This window comes from Pristiophorus japonicus, chromosome 3 (assembly GCF_044704955.1).
Source record: "Pristiophorus japonicus isolate sPriJap1 chromosome 3, sPriJap1.hap1, whole genome shotgun sequence".
Taxonomy (NCBI): Eukaryota; Metazoa; Chordata; class Chondrichthyes; family Pristiophoridae; genus Pristiophorus; species Pristiophorus japonicus.
The window spans coordinates 293,267,936-293,286,035 of NC_091979.1; the positions used below are offsets into that span (position 1 = coordinate 293,267,936).

The following is an 18,100-nucleotide window of genomic DNA, read 5'->3' on the forward strand; positions in this document are numbered from 1 at the left end:
GGCTGCTCCTAGGCTTAAAGCAGCCAATTTCTCACCTCCCTCTCTTCCTTTAAAACCCTCCTTATAACCCTCTTTGGTCACACTTTTCATCACCCCTCCTAATATTTGCTTCTTAGGTTTAGAGTCAATTTTTGTCTGATTATGCTTCAGTGAAGAACCTTGGAATATTATTCTACATTAAAGGTGTTATATAAGTGCAAGTTGTTGTTTGGGAATATTTCCTATATTTGGGGGAGAAATTCTGCAGATCTTTCTCTTGGGAAACTAAAGGGTTGAAACTACTCTCTGCAGGATTTATGAATCCCTCTGTAAGCACAGCAGGAGTAGAGGAAACATTTTTTTATCCTACCCACCCCAGATCTGTCAAAATTAAGCAGTGGAAATCTAGGCTAACTTCTCAACTTGGAAAGGAAAAAACAAGAGTTTGCACTCCTGACCGCACAATGACACTCAAGTATTATGGCCATCACAGTCAATTGGCCTGCTAGCACTCATTAACAAAGCTCACACATGGAATGGCCACTTTGGTCTGGTAGGGAACTACACTTTTTTGAAAAGGAGGGAAGAAAATTGGGAATTCCAATTTAGTGATTAGAACATTGGTTGCAATAACAATATATTAGTGGAGGAACAAAATACACCAGTGCAGGGACTAACTTGAAGCATGACGTCCTATACACCTAGACATATTTTATATACTTCTTACCTGGCAATACATTTCCTCATTGGTATGTTGTATGCTCCTATTACGTTAATAAGCAGCTTGATGTCTCCGTCAGACAAGGTCTGGACAGGTATTTTTTTTCTCTCCTTACGCATAGGTTTCAATGATTTTCGAGGTGCAATCATGTTTAACAAGGCAAGGCTTATTTGGCTTTGACACAATAAACAATATATAGTAATAAGTTTAGACATTTTTGTATTGATAGCATTAAATTCCAACAAGTAAAAGAGTATAAAGTATGATTTTATTTTAATCCTTAGTTTTTACAACAATATAACTAAATGATTTACAGTGGAACCTGTTATGTATGAATAAAGAGCCTGACCAGATACTGCGAGCTCAAAGTAAAGTGTGACCGTAGTCTTTTATTTCAGGTTTCCAGAGTGCCTCTCCAGCTTGTGAGGCCTCCTTAAGTACAGGTGGTCCCAAGGGATTGTGGGACCCCTTGGGACTCCAGGGGATGAGCCCTCTGGTGGTTACACAAGGTATTTACAGGTTTACATATATAGCAACATTCCCCCCAAAGTCAATAGTGTAACTATTTACAAGGTGAGTCGATCTGGGGCCTTTCTTTCCCTAGTTGATTGTCTCGGTGCAAATGCTGATTTTGGTAAGTCGTTTGTTGGGCCCTCGCTGGGCTGCTGTACAGCTGGCCTTGCAGGGCGGCTGGATGTGGTGAGTCTGGCTGGGCTGCTGCAGGTGATGGGTTCTGCTTCGTGGTCAACTGTCTGAGGCTCTGGTTTGTCGTGATCCGCTGTGGATCTGTCCTCTTCTGCAACATGGTGGTTTGCAGGATTAGAAGGATTTGCAGCTTGCCTGCACATATATTGGAGATGTCCCATTGTTCCACAGCTCTTGCAAACCTATCCTTTAAAGCGGCATGAATGGAAACGATGATCACCCCCGCAGCGCCTAGCATTCATCACCCATGATGGCGGACTCTGAGACATCTGCGGACATGCAGCTGTGAGCACGTGAGGTCTGCCCTGTACATTGCGATTCGAAAACAACATTACTTTGTTCACAGTACTTGTATCAGCACTCATGTGCTGAGAGATTTGCTTGGTATTGTCACTGGTGGCAATGAACACCTGGGCTATCGCTATGGCTTTACTCAAGATTGGGGTCTCTACAGTCAAAAGTTTGCGAAGTATCACTTCATGGCCAATGCCAAGTACAAAGAAGTCCCTGAGCATGTGCTCCAAATGTCCTTCAAATTTGCAATGTCCTGCAAGGCGTCTTAGCTTGGCGACATTGCTCGCCACTTCCTAGCCTTTAGACCTTTTGTACGTGTAGAACCGATACCTCGCCATCAGACCGCTTTCCTTCGGGTTCAGATGCTCCCAGACCAGTGTGCACAAATCATCGTACGATTTCTCTGTGGGTTTCACTGGCGCAAGCAAATTTTTCATGAGGCCATACGTTGGTGCCCCACAAACGGTGAGGAGAATTGTCCTTCGTTTGGCAGTGGTTGTTTCTCCTTCCAGCTCGTTGGCCACGAAATATTGGTCGAGTCGCTCCACGAAGGTTTCCCAATCATCTCCCTCCAAAAATTTCCCCAGGATTCCCACTGTTCTCTGCATCGTTGGGTTCGTCATCTGTATCTCGTTGCCAGTTGTTATGTATGAATAAAGAGTCTGACCAGATACTTTGAGCACAAAGTAAAGTGTGACCGTAATCTTTTATTTCAAGTCTCCAGAGTGCCTCTCCAGCCTGGGATCCCTTGGGACTCCAGGGGATGAGCCTTCTGACAACGAAATTACACAGGTATTTACAGGTTTACATATATAACAGAACCCATTTTTAGTGAACTCTGACATAATGACCTGCTTCCCCACAAATTTTTTGGCAGATTTGTAGTGAGAAGGGGATGAAAAATTGCATCCCAACTTCCTGCAATAGCTCTCCATTTCCCACTACCTGGACCCAGAGTCGCTCAGTATGCATGTGACAAGGCATATTGAAAAAAAAATGCAAATGAGAGAAATATGTTCTCCAATCCATATATTTAGCACTCTAAAGTTAGCCCAGAAATTTTGCTACAACATTATATAAATGAATGTGAATGCTGAACAAAAGGGCGGATGGAGGCAACAACCCTTAAAAGGCCCGACAGAATCTCGGACGTAAGGCCAGGATCTAGTTACACAGATCATGGATTTCAGCTTCACTCACATCCCAAACTCATTTAGCTCACTTTCCTGGTTTAAAGCTTGCATTAAATAAAGGAAATTAGTACATTGTGTAAATGAAACTGTATCTAAAGAAATTTGCACAATTCTTTCAATTGTTTCTTTACAAGAATTTTACATGCAAATAAAAACCCTTAAATTATGGTTTGTGCTTATACCCACTCCATTAAAGCAAACTCACAAACCATGACCATACAAGAATGCACAATTAATGAGTATGCTGTCTTTAATGATTAGAGGAAATTAAACCCGTAGGCCTAGAAATTGGCCTCCTTAGCACCCTCCATTATTACCTTCGGGGGGCAATAACGGGGCGCTAATGACTTACTGACCGGGCGCAATGAGAAGATCAATTCCTGCTATATTCGGCAGGAGTTTTTTGGCGGTGGTACGGCGTTGCACCCAAATCTCCTTTGGCCAGAGATTGTGATGTCATTGCATGGGCATTGCCCAGTAGCGCCTCAGACATGAACTTTGGTTCCGTCCCCTGCAGCATCACTGGATCAAAACACCAGCAGCTGCAGGAGGCGTTCATTGGGAAGTTGGGCGCTTTGGGAGTGATACTTAAAGGCGATACTTAAAGGCGAGGTGACCGAGGTAAGTAAAAACAAAATGGCCATTGTTCTCTTTGATTTTTTTCCAGCTTTATCACCCACAATCAATCAGCCCAGCACTCTGCCGCAGTGCATTGGGCTGATCGGGCCGGATCACGGCTGCCATCAGTGTCCAGGTAAGTTCTTCTTTTGCAGAGCCTACAGCAATGGCCCTGTCCTTTAAAGGAGGGAAGGAGCCTTCCAACACAGCAGCGCTGCTCAGCCCATTGTGCAGCGCTGCACACCTTCTTCTTCCACCTGTTGCCTCTTGTGTTCCAGGTTGGAAGTGGAGCGGTAGCCTTCCTGGAGCATAACCATCGAAGTTTTTAAAAGTTTGAAAACATTAGCACCTGGTGCTAATTTTTCAAACTTGGGGCGCTCCCGAATTTCTCCCCCTTAGTGCTTAACTGATAGCTACAAATGGACAGATGGTAAAATATGGAACACATTGGCCTAGAAATTCAATCACACTATGGCTGTTTTTCAGGTGTAACATTGGCACCTAATCATCCAATATGGTAGGTGGGACGTGCATGCTCATTAGGTGCGGGAAATACACTGCCTACCACATTGGTGAAGGCAGAAAAAGTGCCTTTTGCAAACATAAAAACAAGGCTTACTGCCTGTTTGAGGTCTCCTTTGTAAATTTGGACTGGTTTGAATACAGCCAGCGATGGGCTAACTATGTCAGGAAAACATGGTCTACAGCAGTCCTAAAAGGGACTGCCACCAAAAAGAGAGGTTTTTTTTGAATACTTGCATAAGTGCAGAGCTGAGAGGTGCAGGAGTGCTCCTCCTGGCTCCACATTAAAACCCAGGACCGCTATTGGGCACCATTTGTTGCCCTCTGAATAGCTTCCCTCCCTCTTCTGGTCACATTTCTCCCACCAAATTGCTTCTTCCCATCTCCTGGTTGCCTTCCTCCCTCCTGATTGCTTTGCCCCATTTCCCAGGGACTACCTGAAGACCGCTGTCAGCGATGCATTGCCCAAAATTCAAATAAACTTCACCAGCGAGCTATCTGGGGATGTCCAGCAGGCATCTGCAGCTTGCCAGCCGCATATAAATGGGGCCTAACGCCCAATATCAGATGGGTCTTGCAATTACCAATTCCGACACAGGGATCATTCCTGCCCCTGGTTTGCATTGCCAGGCCGGCATGAACCAATTTCTAGGCCATTAATTTAAATAAATTAACTAAAATTATTTCAATTCTTATTATTTCATGATTCAGTAAATACATTAAATAGCTCACCTTATGGTACTAATTTCTTCACATTCAACAACAATATCTTGTAATGTATAATGATGCTTGACCCTCAAAAGTCTTTTCATCACAGAAGCTTTCACCTTCCAAACAACATGTTATATAATTATTTATAAAAACTGTTATTTTAGAACTGTTTTCTCAGATGTAAGAACTAGGATGTAATAGCATATTGAGTAAATTTAACTTATGGCTTTCACCTTTATTTTGTTCAAATTAATCACTTACACTTTCAAAATTAAAAGTTATCACCCTAGTAAATTGAATATAGTACATGCATTGCTAACATTTTCTGCTTGACTCATTACTACTATGCATTCAGATTAATAGTAATAATTTGGGAAAATAAACATTTATCAAATAAATGAATACCCTTTTATGATATAATTTGTTTATTTTCATATTTACAAGGATGCTGTCAGAATTGAGAAGATGCAATTGTCAGGAAACACAGAGCAGACTCGAACTAAGCAGAGACCTGATAGAAGTCTTTAAAATTATGAACATGGGGAAACTGTTTCAACTTGTGGGTTAGTCCAGAATAAGGGGATATAAATATAAGATAGCCACTAACAGATTAGATAAAGAATTTAGGAGGAATCTCTTTACACAGAAAACTAAAAATTGGATAGCCCCTGAAAATGGGCGTGGGGACCACGATGCGTGATTAACCCGTGTCCGTTCAATGTAATGCAGGCAGCGCGCAATCTTTGTGTTGCCTGCTAATTATAATGATAGTGGCGTGCAGCCCAGTGCTAAATGCGCTGCTGAGTGGCTGCACACTGAGCATGGACCCAAGTTCGTGCGAGGCTAGCATCAAGTAAATATAGTCTGCAGTTCTTAAAGCCAGCCTGCACCACTTAAAGGGGAGGTGCATTCTGGATGCATCAGGTACTGGAAGTCGTTGTAGAGGAGATTGTGACTTATAGGAAGAGTGAAGGTGGCACAACATGGCAGAGAGATGGCTCCCAGATTTTCAGATGCAACACTCGAGGCAGGAGGTGGAAAGGAGGAGTGATGTCCTGTATCACAGGGGGACAGGAGGCCCTCCAGACAGACGCTGAGAAGGAAATGGGAGCAAGTAGCCATCATTGTCAATGCAAGCAGTGTAGCCCTGAAGACCTGCATGGACTGCAGGAAGAAGTTTAATGAATTCACACGAGTAGTCAAGATCAGTGAATTCATCTCCAAATGCCATATCCCACAAACTGCACCACTAGCCTCACGCACTGCTTAATTCACAACACCCTCACCTACCACCTATCAATCATGACTTATACCTCACATTCATATGCTCCATCTCAACCTCACACACTTACCACTGCTGCAAGCCTCACACCCACATCTCACAGCTTGCACACATTGCCAGCTATTCAACCATGACAATCACATCAGCCAAACACATTGACCACACTCATTGGCACACTTCCCTCTCATCTGCAGGATAAGTTGGTACACAATTGTAGGCAGCTGCATCTAACTGGAGGGGAACAGGCACACCTCCATGTCCTGACCCCGCTCAAGGAGACAGTGCTTGCCATAATTGGAGTGGCTGTGACTGAGGCTGTGGCCAGTGGCGGCGCTGTAAGCATTGAAGATGACGGTATGCTCACATCTCACTTCTCCCTCATCCCGCAATCTCTTCTGACTTACAAGCTGCAGATGGTGTAAGCACGCACTTCTTGCTTTCCCTCCACACAACACCACTGCAGTTGTACAGGGCCTTGGTGAGGCCACACCTGGAATATTATGTTCAGTTTTGGTCCCCTAATCTGAGGAAGGACGTTCTTGCTATTGAGGGAGTGCAGCGAAGGTTTACCAGATTGATTTCTGGGATGGCAGGACTGATATATGAAGAGAGGTTGGATCAACTGGGCTTGTATCTACTGGAGTTTAGAAGAATGAGAGGGGATCTCATTGAAACATATAAAATTCTGACGGGATTGAACAGGTTAGAGGCAGGAAGAATGTTCCCATTGCTGGGAAGTTCCAGAATCAGGGATCACAGTCTAAGAATAAGGGGTAAGCCATTTAGGACCGAGATGACGAGAAACTTCTTCACTCAGAGAGTGGTTAACCTGTGGAATTCTCTACCGCAGAAAGTTGTTGAAGCCAGTTCGTTAGATATATTCAAAAGGAAGTTAGATATGGCCCTTATGGCCAAAGAGATCAAGGGGTATGGAGAAAAGGCAGGAAAGGGGTACTGAGGTTGAATGATCAGCCATGTTCTTATTGAATGGTGGTGCAGCTCGAAGGGCCGAATGGCCTGCTCCTGCACCTAATTTCTATGTTTCTATGTTTCTATGTTTACTCTGGTGCCTTTCTCATTTCAGAAACGCAAGGAATCCAACTTGGCCAGGCAGTATAAGAGGAATAGGAGAGTGCTGCTGAAGAAGAAACACGATCACTTGATCTGACAGTCACAGCCACCAGTTCAGATACTGGCACTGTGTGGACTTTAGAAGGTAGCTTAGAAGCGGGATCTGCATGTTGTGAGTTATCAGCACAAATGGACAGCAGCTAGGGCAGGGGGGAAGGGTAACGCAGATTCCAGCTACCCGGAGGGTGAGGTTGTACGTGAGTTCTGCTGCACAGGACTCAGATGAAGGGGCTGAAATTGCCCCCCTCCTTAAGCTACATTATCGCCTCTAAGAGGCGGGAATGGAGCAGAGAGACCTGTCCGAAATTGCCCCCGGGCCACATGTGGTAGGAACGGGTTACTGCACTGCCTGTTTTCCTGCCGCGTCAGGCACGTGCCAACCCCTTACCGACCAGCGGCGACCTGCTTTTCGACCCCCATGGGAAATTGCTCCGTGCGAAATCGCACCCCCTCTTGGGTGCCAGGCCGCTGGCCCGACTGAAACCCTCCCTGGTGGCCCAGTGTTTGCCACTAAAGTGGCTGCAGAGTTCACAGCAGCTCTCCCTTTTAACTGAAAGGGAGGGACGTTGTGACGCGGTGCTGATGACTTGGAGTGACGGCCATTCCGACCCACCCGCACTTCAGCCCCGCAACACCACTCTGACCAAAAAAAAATTCCAAGTGCTGAATTTCTCCGGATTCTCCACCCCATGGATTGGGGCAAAGAAACACTTTAAAAAACAAGAGGTGTGCCCCGTTTGGTGCGGGACTCAATCTCAGCCCCGAGGACTTTGATGGGGTGCCTTACTGAAAAACACTGATGGGTATGCACGATGAAATCCTTGCTGCATTGGCAGGCCTGCCAGAAAGCTTGAATGCAATGTCAAGGTGCATGGGGGATTCCAGCTCCAACCTTACACAAGGCTTTGCACAGAGCGTGGAGTCCATCCTTTCTAACGTGGAAGGGGTGGGCAGATCCATTAATGCAAATGTGGACCATGCCATGATGCAGGACCTGATGGCTGATGTCTCAGCTTCCATTGCAGCACAAGCAGAAGCTATCCGACATCTGAGGGCTGCAATGGATTCTCAGACTGAAGTCATGCAAGCTCAGCTTGCTGCCATCAAGGCTGGATTCACCAGTGTTGAAAGGGGCTTGCAGGCTGTCACAGCAGTCCATCAATCTGTTATCTAACAGATCAGTAGGATTGTTGAGGCACACCCCGAGAGAGTGGCAAGGGATGTGCCGTCATGATGGCGAGGTTGTAGAGCATGCAGCAGACCACGACGAATCTTGAGAAGCGCACTGGTGAGTAGTGCAGGGCTCCTCCAAAGCGGTCCAGGCAGTGGAAGTGTTGTTTAAGGATGCCAATGGTCTGCTCTATCTGATTCCATGTGGCAGTATGGCTTTCATTATATGCATGCTGTCCATGTGTGGTTGGGTAGCGCATCAGGTTCATGAGCCAGGTGTCCCAGTAGCCACCCTCTGATTTGTCGTGGTGGCTCAAATGCTGATGGCACAGCAGACTGCCATAGATTGATGGCATCATGGCTGATGCCAGGATACTGAGCACTGAGTATGATCGCACACCAGCTGGACATTGAGGGAGTGGAATATCTTCCGATTGGGGTACATTGATGCAGCACCCACAAAGCAACGTGTGTGTAGTCAGTGGCACTCTGCACCATGGTGAAGCCTGCTATCCTGGCGAAGCTGAATGCTCACTCTGTCTACTTCTCTCCGGCAAGACAGGATGAAATGTATTCAGCTCTCCTTGCATACAGAGTCTCACTCACCTTCCTTATACACAAGTGGACAGTGAACTGGGAGATGTTACAGATGTCGCTTGCTCCATCCTGGAAGGAGCACAATGCGAAGAAGTTAAAGGCCATGGTCACCTTTACAGCCACTGGCAATTCTGTCCTCATCCTGGACTGAACCAGCAGGTCTGCCTGCAGCAATTTTCTGTGACAAATTTCTGTGAGTGCCTCCTTAATAAAGAGGAGGCATCGCACATATTGTTCGTTGCTGAGAGTGAGGTAGCAGAATTGCTCCCTGAAGACCCTGGTGGATATGGTTCCTGCTGATAGCCTTTCTCCCCCTCCTCCTCCTGCAGCAGCTTGTCCTACTCTGTGTCACCTCTGCCCATTCTCCCTGTCATTCTTCAGACTAAGGGGGATACACACCACTGCACCCATGTCTGGGAGCAACTGGTCTGAGCAGGCCCCTTGCAAGTCAGCACTAAGTCCTGTATCATGTGCCACATCAGTCCTTGTAGACTTTAGGCAACTTTAAAGAAGTCTTGAAAGCACCAAATCCTTCTACAAACTCAGCAACAGCTAGTAGAAATCAATCAGTAACTAACCTGTAAGTAGGTCATGTTCCCTTTAAATAGCACTCGTGGGGTTTCCTGTACGAGGTTAAGAGAGGGCATTAGCTCCAGCATTGAGATAAAAAATGGCAGCGTTGGCATCAAATCAGCCGATTGACGTCACAATCTGCTTACTCTGCATATTAACGGCAGAGTAGTATGCAAGCACCCTCACCAAAATGGCATCCGGCACGGCCCGCACCAGTAGTGTGCGCACGCTATTCAGACATTTTGAACACAAAACGGCATCGTAGCACCTATGCTACAGAGCCAAATTCCTAGCCCATCATGTCTTAAGACAGCAGATACTCAATGTTATCACTGCCACGATGCAATACTATAGTAGTCGAGGAAGTGAGAAACTATCGGTACTAACAGCATCTTTTGCAACACCTTTGGCAGTAGGAAAAGGGAGCAAGAATACAAAGTCTCGTTCTACATTATTGATGGCATGCAGGTTGCCATTTGTGAGAGAGGCTGTGATGTTCAGCAATTAGGTTATTCAAGGCCTGCTTTATGGTTGTCACAGAAACACTGTCCAACATGGTTAACCTAGGCAATACAATGCTAGAGATTGGAGCCCAAAGTCTTTAGAGCCCCAGTAAGAGCACATGTGGTGGAATCTACGCCTGAGGTTAGAACTGTGATCAAGAAGGGCTCCACTGCAGAAGGTCCGATAGGGCTCTGTCAGGTCCGAAACCTTAACTGAAATTTTAAAAAGAATAATTTGATATTTAACTCGGGCTAACAGTATGAAAGAAAATCATGAGGAATATACAAAGTGCAGTAGGGAAATGAAAAGGGAGATTAGAAAGCTAAAAGGTAACATAAAATGAGTTAGTACAGGCCTTTATAAGCATATTAAAAATAAAAGCATAATTCAAGAGAGTAAAGGATTGCAATGAAGCAAAGGGAGTTGTGAAGAGTGTAGGTATAGTGAGAAATTAAATCAATATTTTGCTTCAGGTTTTGCAAATAATAGTGGAAGTTTAGTGGTTATTGGACTAGTAACCCAGAGTTCAAATCCCATCATGGCAAATTGTAAAATTAAATAAAATAAAATAAATCTGGTCAAAAACCAAGAAACTGCAGATGTTGGAAATTTGAAACAAAACAGAAATTGCTGGAAACACTCAGCAGATCGGTAAGCACCTGTGGAGAGAACAGATAAGTTAACATTTCAGGTGCCCTAATGAAGAGTCTACACCTGAAATACTAACTGGTCTGTTCTCTCTACAAATGTTGACTGACCTGCTGATTGCTTTTGTTTTTTGTTTCATCCTGCTGCAAACCACATTGAGCGCTCTTTGGCTACCTCCTTTTGAATTTACTGTCTCTTTCTCTTCCTTCTCCCTTCCCCAAACCCCTGCAAACTTGGCATGTTAAGAACATAAGAACATAAGAAATAGGAGCAGGAGTAGACCATACGCCCCTCGAGCCTGCTCCGCCATTCAATACAATCATGGCTGATTCGATCATGGACTCAGGTCCACTTCCCTGCCCGCTCCTCATAACCCCTTATTCCCTTATCGGTTAAGAAACTGTTTATCTCTGTCTTAAATTTATTCAATGTCCCAGCTTCCACAGCGCTCTGAGGCAGCGAATTCCACAGATTTACAACCCTCTGAGAGAAGACATTCCTCCTCATCTCAGTTTTAAATTGTTCTAGGTAAATACTAAATAGAAATATACTTCACTGCAATATTGGCCCAGAATTTGCAACGGGTAATAACAGCAAACTAAAAGCGTTTACTGCTATTATCCCTTTGAAACTGACCGCAACTTCAGGATTTAGCGCATGTGCATCTAAACGTGGAAATCCTGAAGTTGCAGTCAGTCATTCATTGCTCTGACACTGGCTGCGCTGTGGCCCCCCACACCACCTCCACATCCCCCCTCCCAATAGCTGGCAATCAGTGTAATCAGGGAAATCAGTGAAACTGATGAAAACTTGGACTTTTCCGCAGGAGAGCATCCACTCTGTAACTGTTAAATACCCCATTGAAAGTTACATGTTGTTGGATTAGGTGTGAGTGGGATTTTAACAGCATATTGATTGCTAAACAAACATTATGGCCCTAATGTTTGTTTAGTGGTCAATATGCTATTAAAACCCGTTACAGAGTAGAAGCTCTCCTGCAGTCTCAGCTTGCTGTAATGCAAGCTCAGATTGCAGCCATCATAGCTGAGTTTACAAGTGTGGAAAGGGGCTTGCAGTCCAGCAATCTCCAACAGATGGTTAGGAACACTGGGGTGCAACCTCAGGGGAATGGCAGTGGCTCCGTGGAGCAAGAACATACTGTCCTCTCTCAGGTTGACAGCATTCCTATTTGCACCACACCACCAATGCCCTTGCTGCTGCCTGTCACCGAGCCAGCTCAGACTGCCGCCATTCGTGCCAAGGTGGTGCAGTCTACAGTGGGCCTTCTAGGGCCAGAGCTGCTCGAGGTCATCCTACAAGGCCATCTGTAGTCTCCCAGTGAACATTTATCCCTCAATCAACATCACTAAAACAAAGTATCTGGTCAGTATCACATTGCTGTTTGTGAGAGCTTGCTGTGCGCAAATTGGCTGCCATGTTTCCTACATTACAACAGTGACTACACTTCAAAAAGTACTTCATTGGCTGTAAAGCACTTTGGGACATCTGGTGGTCGTGAAAGTTGCTATATAAATGCAAGTCTTTCTTTCCTCCTGTTCCTCTTCCTCTTTCTCCTCCTGAGGTGGTCCTGGAACCCGTTGTGGCAAGGGATACGTGTTCATGATGGCCAAGCTGTGGAATATGCAGCAGACCATCATCATCATAGACTTGCTTCCACTCTAAAAGTTAGTTCTTAGGTGATTGAACAGTCCAATACGGGAATTACAGTCTCTGTCACAGGTGAGACAGATAGTTGTTGAAGGAAAGGTGGATGGGCTGGTTTGCCGCACGCTCCTTCCCTTGCCTGCGCTTGGTTTCTGCATGCTCTCAGCGATGAGACTCGAGGTGCTCAGCGCCCTCCCGGATGCACTTCCGCCACTTAAGGCAGTCTTTGGCCAGGGATTCCCAGGTGTCGGTGGGGATGTTGCATTTTATCAAGGAAGCTTTGAGGGTGTCCGTGAAACGTTTCCTCTGCCCCTTGGGGCTCATTTGCAATGTAGGAGTTCTGAGTAGAGTGCTTGCTTTGGGAGTCTTGTGTCAGGCATTCGAACATTGTGGCCCGCCCAGTGGAGCTGGTCGAGAGTGGTCAGTGCTTCAATGCTGCGGATGTTGGCCTGGTCGAGGATGCTAACGTTGGTGCGTCTGTCCTCCCAGGGGATTTGCAGGATCTTGTGGAGACATCGTTGGTGGTATTTCGGCAGCAATTTGAGATGTCTACTGTATATGGTCCACATCTCTGAGCCATACAGGAGGGCAGGTATCACTACAGCCCTGTAGACCATAAGCTTGGTGGCAGATTTGAGGGCCTCATCTTTGAACACTCTTTTCCTCAGGCGGCCGAAGGCTGCGCTGGCGCACTGGAGGCATCGTCGTCGATGTCTGCCCTTGTTGATAATAAGCTTCTGAGGTATCGAAAGTGGTCCACGTTGTCCAGGGCCGCGCCGTGGATCTTGAGACTGGGGGGTAGTGCTGTGTGGCGGGGTCAGGCTGGTGGAGGACCTTTGTCTTACGGATGTTTAGTGTAAGGCCCATGCTTTCATACACGTCAGTAAATACGTTGACTATGACTTGGAGTTCAGACTCTGAATGTGCGCAGACACATGCGTCGTCCGCATACGTGTAGTTCGACGAATGAGGTTGGGACGGTCTTGCATCTGGCCTGGAGGCGACGAAGGTTGAACAGGTTACCACTGGTTCTGTAGTTTAGTTCCACTCCAGCGGGAGCTTGTTGAGTGTGAGGTGGAGCATTGCAGCGAGGAAGATTGAAAAGAGGGTTAGCGCGATGACGCAGCCCTGCTTGACTCCGGTCCAGATTGAGTCTGTAATGGATCCGTTGGTCAGGATCACGGCCTGCATGTCGTCGTGGAGCAGGCAGATGATGATGACGAATTTTTGGGGGCAGCCGAAACGGAGGAGTACGCTCCATAGTCCCTCGCGGTTGACAGTGTCAAAGGCCTTTGTAAGGTCAAAAGAAGCCCATGTACCAGGGTTGGTGCTGTTCCCTGAATTTTTCTTGCAGCTGTCATGCTGTAAAAATCATGTCTGTTGTACCCCGTAGAGGACGAAATCCGCACTTTAACTCCAGGAGTAGCTCCTCAGCCACAGGGAGAAGACGGTTGAGGAGGATTCTAGCGACGACTTTCCTAGTGGCTGATAACAGGGAGATTCCTCTGTAGTTGCCGCAGTCAGACTTGTCCCTTTTTTTCAAAGATGATCACGATTACTGCATCTCTGAAATCTCCCGGCATGCTTTCCTCCTTCCAGATGAGCGAGATGAGGTCATGCAATCGTGCCAATAGTGCCTCAGTGGGGATTCCATCCATTGCCTTGTTGTTCCTAAGTTGGCGGATGGCCTTTTCTACCTCGTGCAGAGCTGGGATTTTGCTGAGATGGTGGCGGATGGCATGCTGTGGGATGGAGTCGAGGATACTCAAGTCAAAAGCAGAGTCTCGGTTAAGGAGATTTTCGCAGTGCTCCTTCCAGCAGGACCTGGCTGCCTCGGTGTCCTTGATGAGTGTATCCTCGCTCTTGGCTAGCAGTGGGGTGGGGCCTTGGGTGTTTGGGTCGTAGGTGGCCTTGACTGCGGTGAAGAATCCTCGCACATCATGGCTGTCGGCCAGCTGCTGAATCTCCTGTGCTTTCTCCACCCACCATCTATTCTTTAGGTCGCGGGTTTTTTGTTGGACCTCGGCCTCAAGCCATCTGTAATGCGGTTTTGCTGCTCTCGAGTTGGGTTATAGTTTTAGGCTCAGAAATGCCCTGCGGTTGCGTTTTTTTAGCTCTTGGGTCTCCTGGCCATTCTCATCAAACCAGTCCTGGTGTTTCCTGGTTGAGTGACCAAGCGTCTCCTCACAGGCATTGGTTATGGAGGCCTGGAGGGCAGACCAAGCACTGTGGGCATTCTGTGTCTCAGGATCATTAAGGGATGCCAGGTTAGCTGTGAGGCACTGGCTGTATAGGGCTCTCTTAGCTGGGTCTCTGAGCGCCCCGGCATTGACTTTTTTGCGGCACTGCTCGTGCTGCCATCGCCGCTTTGGAGCTATGTTGATGTTAACGATGGAATGGATTAGGCCGTGGTCCGTCCAGCAGTTGTCAGCTCCTGTCATGGCGTGGGTGATGCGCACATCCTTGCGATCCCTGGCTCGGACGATGACATAGTTGAGCAGGTGCCAGTGTTTGGAGCGAGGGTGTTGCCACGATGCCTTGCACTTGTCTCTCTGGCGGAACAAGGTGTTGGTGATGACAAGGTCGTGCTTTAGGCATTTTGTCAGGAGCAGGGTACCACTGGAATTGATTTTCCCTACCCCCTCTCTGCTGATCACGCCTCCCCAGAGGGCTGTGTCCTTGCCGACCCTAGCGTTGAAGTCGCCGATGAGGATTGGTTTGTCGTCTGTAGGGATGCGGGACAGGGCTTTTTCGAGGCTGGAGTATAAATCTGCTTTGGTCTCATCTGTTGTATCGAGTGTTGGGCGTACGCACTGATGACTGTGGCGCATTGGTTCCGGGATAGGGTGAGTCGGAGAGTCACGAGACATTCATTAATCCCGCAGGGAGAGTCTCTGAGGCGGTCAACCAGCTCATTCTTAATAGCGAAACCGACTCCATGGAGGCAGCGTTCTTCCTCTGGTTCCTCATGGCAGCAGACTACCATTTCCTCCCGAGCGGTCAAGACAGCGGAACCATTATTTGAGCACTTCGGTGGTCTGCTTGGTGATTTTCCTCATGGCAACATAGCTGTCATTATATAATTGCTGGGCACGAATGGTGGAGTTGCGCAGAGGAGCCAGGTGCAGAGCAGAATGCCCTTGTTTCCAAGCAGCCACCCTCGGGCTTTACGTGGGGGCTGGAATATTGCTGGCTCACCGGACTGGCACAGGATGAAGGCATCATGACTGCTGCCAGGATACTGGGCATTAACCATCATGATGTGTTGGGCATGGTCACACAACAACTTCACATTAAGTGAGTGGCAAAGCCACGTGTGCGCTCCTCCTGCTTCTCTCTGTTCAGAGAGAAGACAGTGAAGTCCCTTCTCCTGGCATAGAGAGCCTCTGTGACCTCCAGGATGCAGTGATGGATGGCAAACTGCGAGAAGTTAGCTATGTTGGATTCAAAATTGGCTTGGAGATAGGAAGCAAAGGGTAATGATTGATGGATGATTTTGTGACTGGAAGGATGTTTCCAGTGGGGTTCCGCAGGGCTCAGTACTGGGTCCCTTGCTTTTTGTGGTATATATCAACAATTTAGATTTGAATATAGGGAGTATGATTAAGAAGTTTGCAGACAACACTAAAATTGGCTGTGTGGTTGATAATGAAGAGGAAAGTCATGGGCTGCAGGAGGATATCAATCTACTGGTAAGGTGGGCAGAGCAGTGGCAAATGGAATTTAATTCAGAGTTGTGAGGTGATGCACTTTGGGAGGGCTAGTAAGGAAAGGGTATACACATTAAGTGGTAGGCCACTTAATAGTGTAGATGAACAAATGGACCTTGGAATGCTTGTCCACAGATCCCTGAAAGTCACAGGCCAGGTGGATAAGATGATTAAGAAGGCACATGGAATGCTTGCCTTTATTGGCCGAGGTATAAAATATAAAAGCAGGGAGGTTATGCTTAAATTGTATAATACTTTGGTTAGACCACAGTTGGAGTACTGCGTGCAGTTCTGGTCGCCATATTATAGGAAAGACGTGATTGCACGAGAGAGGGTGCAGAGGAGATTTACTAGGATTCTGCCTGGAATGGAGAATCTTAGTTATGAGGACAGATTGGATAGGCTGGGTTTGTTCTCGTTGGAACAGAGGAGGTTGAGAAGAGATGATAGAGAATTCAAACAGGCTGCATTTAGACAGACTGTGAAAATTCACAGACCCCCAAGTCAAGGCTGCTACATGCAGTTCAGCATGTTGCATTAAGACATCAATCAACTTGACATTTTAGGACCCTTGGGTAGCTAGCCAATTAAAAGGTTAAAAGACTATTAATTGAGCCAATAAGGTCAAAGAAGGCGAGTTCTTTTCTGTAAATTGATCCAGGTAGAAGTACAGCCATTTTGACCATGTGGTTCCAGAAGGACAAAGACCTGGCTTAAAGCCAAGAACTTTTTACTGCTGTCTGCCAAAAATAAATCAGTTAAAACTACAATCGGAGTTCGTATTTCATTGGAAATTAAGAGATATAACAATTTTGGCGTCACGAACACGATCGCTGAGGAAAGAAACTGAATTTTGGACATTGGACCTACATACTGAGGTAAGGACACCTCTTTTAAAAAAGTCCTCGGTCAAAAGTCTAAATTCGCCTCTCCTTCTACGCGATTCCGAAAGCCTCCGGTTTGCGAACCCTCCAGTTGGTAGTTGGCTCGAGGTCCCATAGACGTCTAAACTTTGGCGGTGTGTTAGTTAATTAATCACCGACCTATTGATTGGCTAGAAAGCCTACGACTCGAGACCCCAGTAAAGAAATTATGGCAGCAGGAGATAAGAGTAAAGAATTGCCTACAACTGTTAAAGGTGGGCAAGCACCATCTGAAGTTTCGTTAGATTTAATTCTCGAACAGTTGAAAGAATACATAGAGCAACAATTCAACTTATCTAAAACCTGTATTAAGATTGAACAAAAGTACGGAACCTCCAAAGGACAATGGTCCTTGGACGAGATTAAAAGGGTCTGGGGAAAAACGACCCATATGAAAAATAAAGAGCGAACTAGATGGTCCCTAGCGGTTATGGGCCAGATTCGAAAGAGGAATGAAATTATAATGCGTTCCCAACATTATCGAGAACTGACCAGTACAAAGGATCAATTGCAAACAGTTTGTGCGCAGCTGCGACAGAAAAAGCTTGAACTTGAAAAGCTGGAAGCGGAAGTTAAAGATCTTAAAGGTGAAATTAAAGAATGGAAAAAATCATTAGGTCAAGAGACAGTAATAGGAAAAGGAAAATGTATTGATCAATTCCCAGGGTACCCATGTTTGGATAAATTAAAAGCGCAAACCCGAAGACACGACCGAGGAATAGATACGAATTCTGAATCCTCCAACGATACAGGGTCGGAGGATGAAGAATTAGGGTTGCGCTTTGCCCCGTTTAAAAAAAGACGAGTTGTAGTCAAATCAGAAGAGACTGCGGATGAGGGCGGAACCAAAAAAACAAAGAAAAGGGTCTACGAAGAATACTTATTTCATGATCCGGCAGACCCAGAGAAAATTGATAAATGGTCCAAGGAATTGCCCAATCCAAAGAAAGGGGGAGTAAAAACGTGGGACCAATTGGACCGCTTAAGAAATATATATCAACTTCATCCCTGGGACGGAGTGCAAATTTTGACCATAATGGTGCCAAAAACACAGGGAAGAAAATTGCACGACAAGGTAGAAGAAGTTTTGGGGCAGGATGAGCAAGATTTAGATGCAGGATGGGAGGCGATTAAACACTGGCTGCAAGCCTTCA

The 18,100-nt window shown here is 46.3% G+C and overlaps 1 protein-coding gene across 1 annotated transcript in view; it reads right to left on the reverse strand.

Annotated features, from left to right (window-relative positions):
* Nucleotides 1-18,100, reverse strand: part of LOC139255875 (protein CC2D2B-like) — a 558,271-nt gene that overhangs the window by 136,973 nt on the left and 403,198 nt on the right. Inside the window, exon 26 of the mRNA XM_070874046.1 lies at nucleotides 4,765-4,859. Coding sequence (XP_070730147.1) covers nucleotides 4,765-4,859 — 95 coding nt within the window. The remainder of the gene's footprint in view (nucleotides 1-4,764; nucleotides 4,860-18,100) is intronic.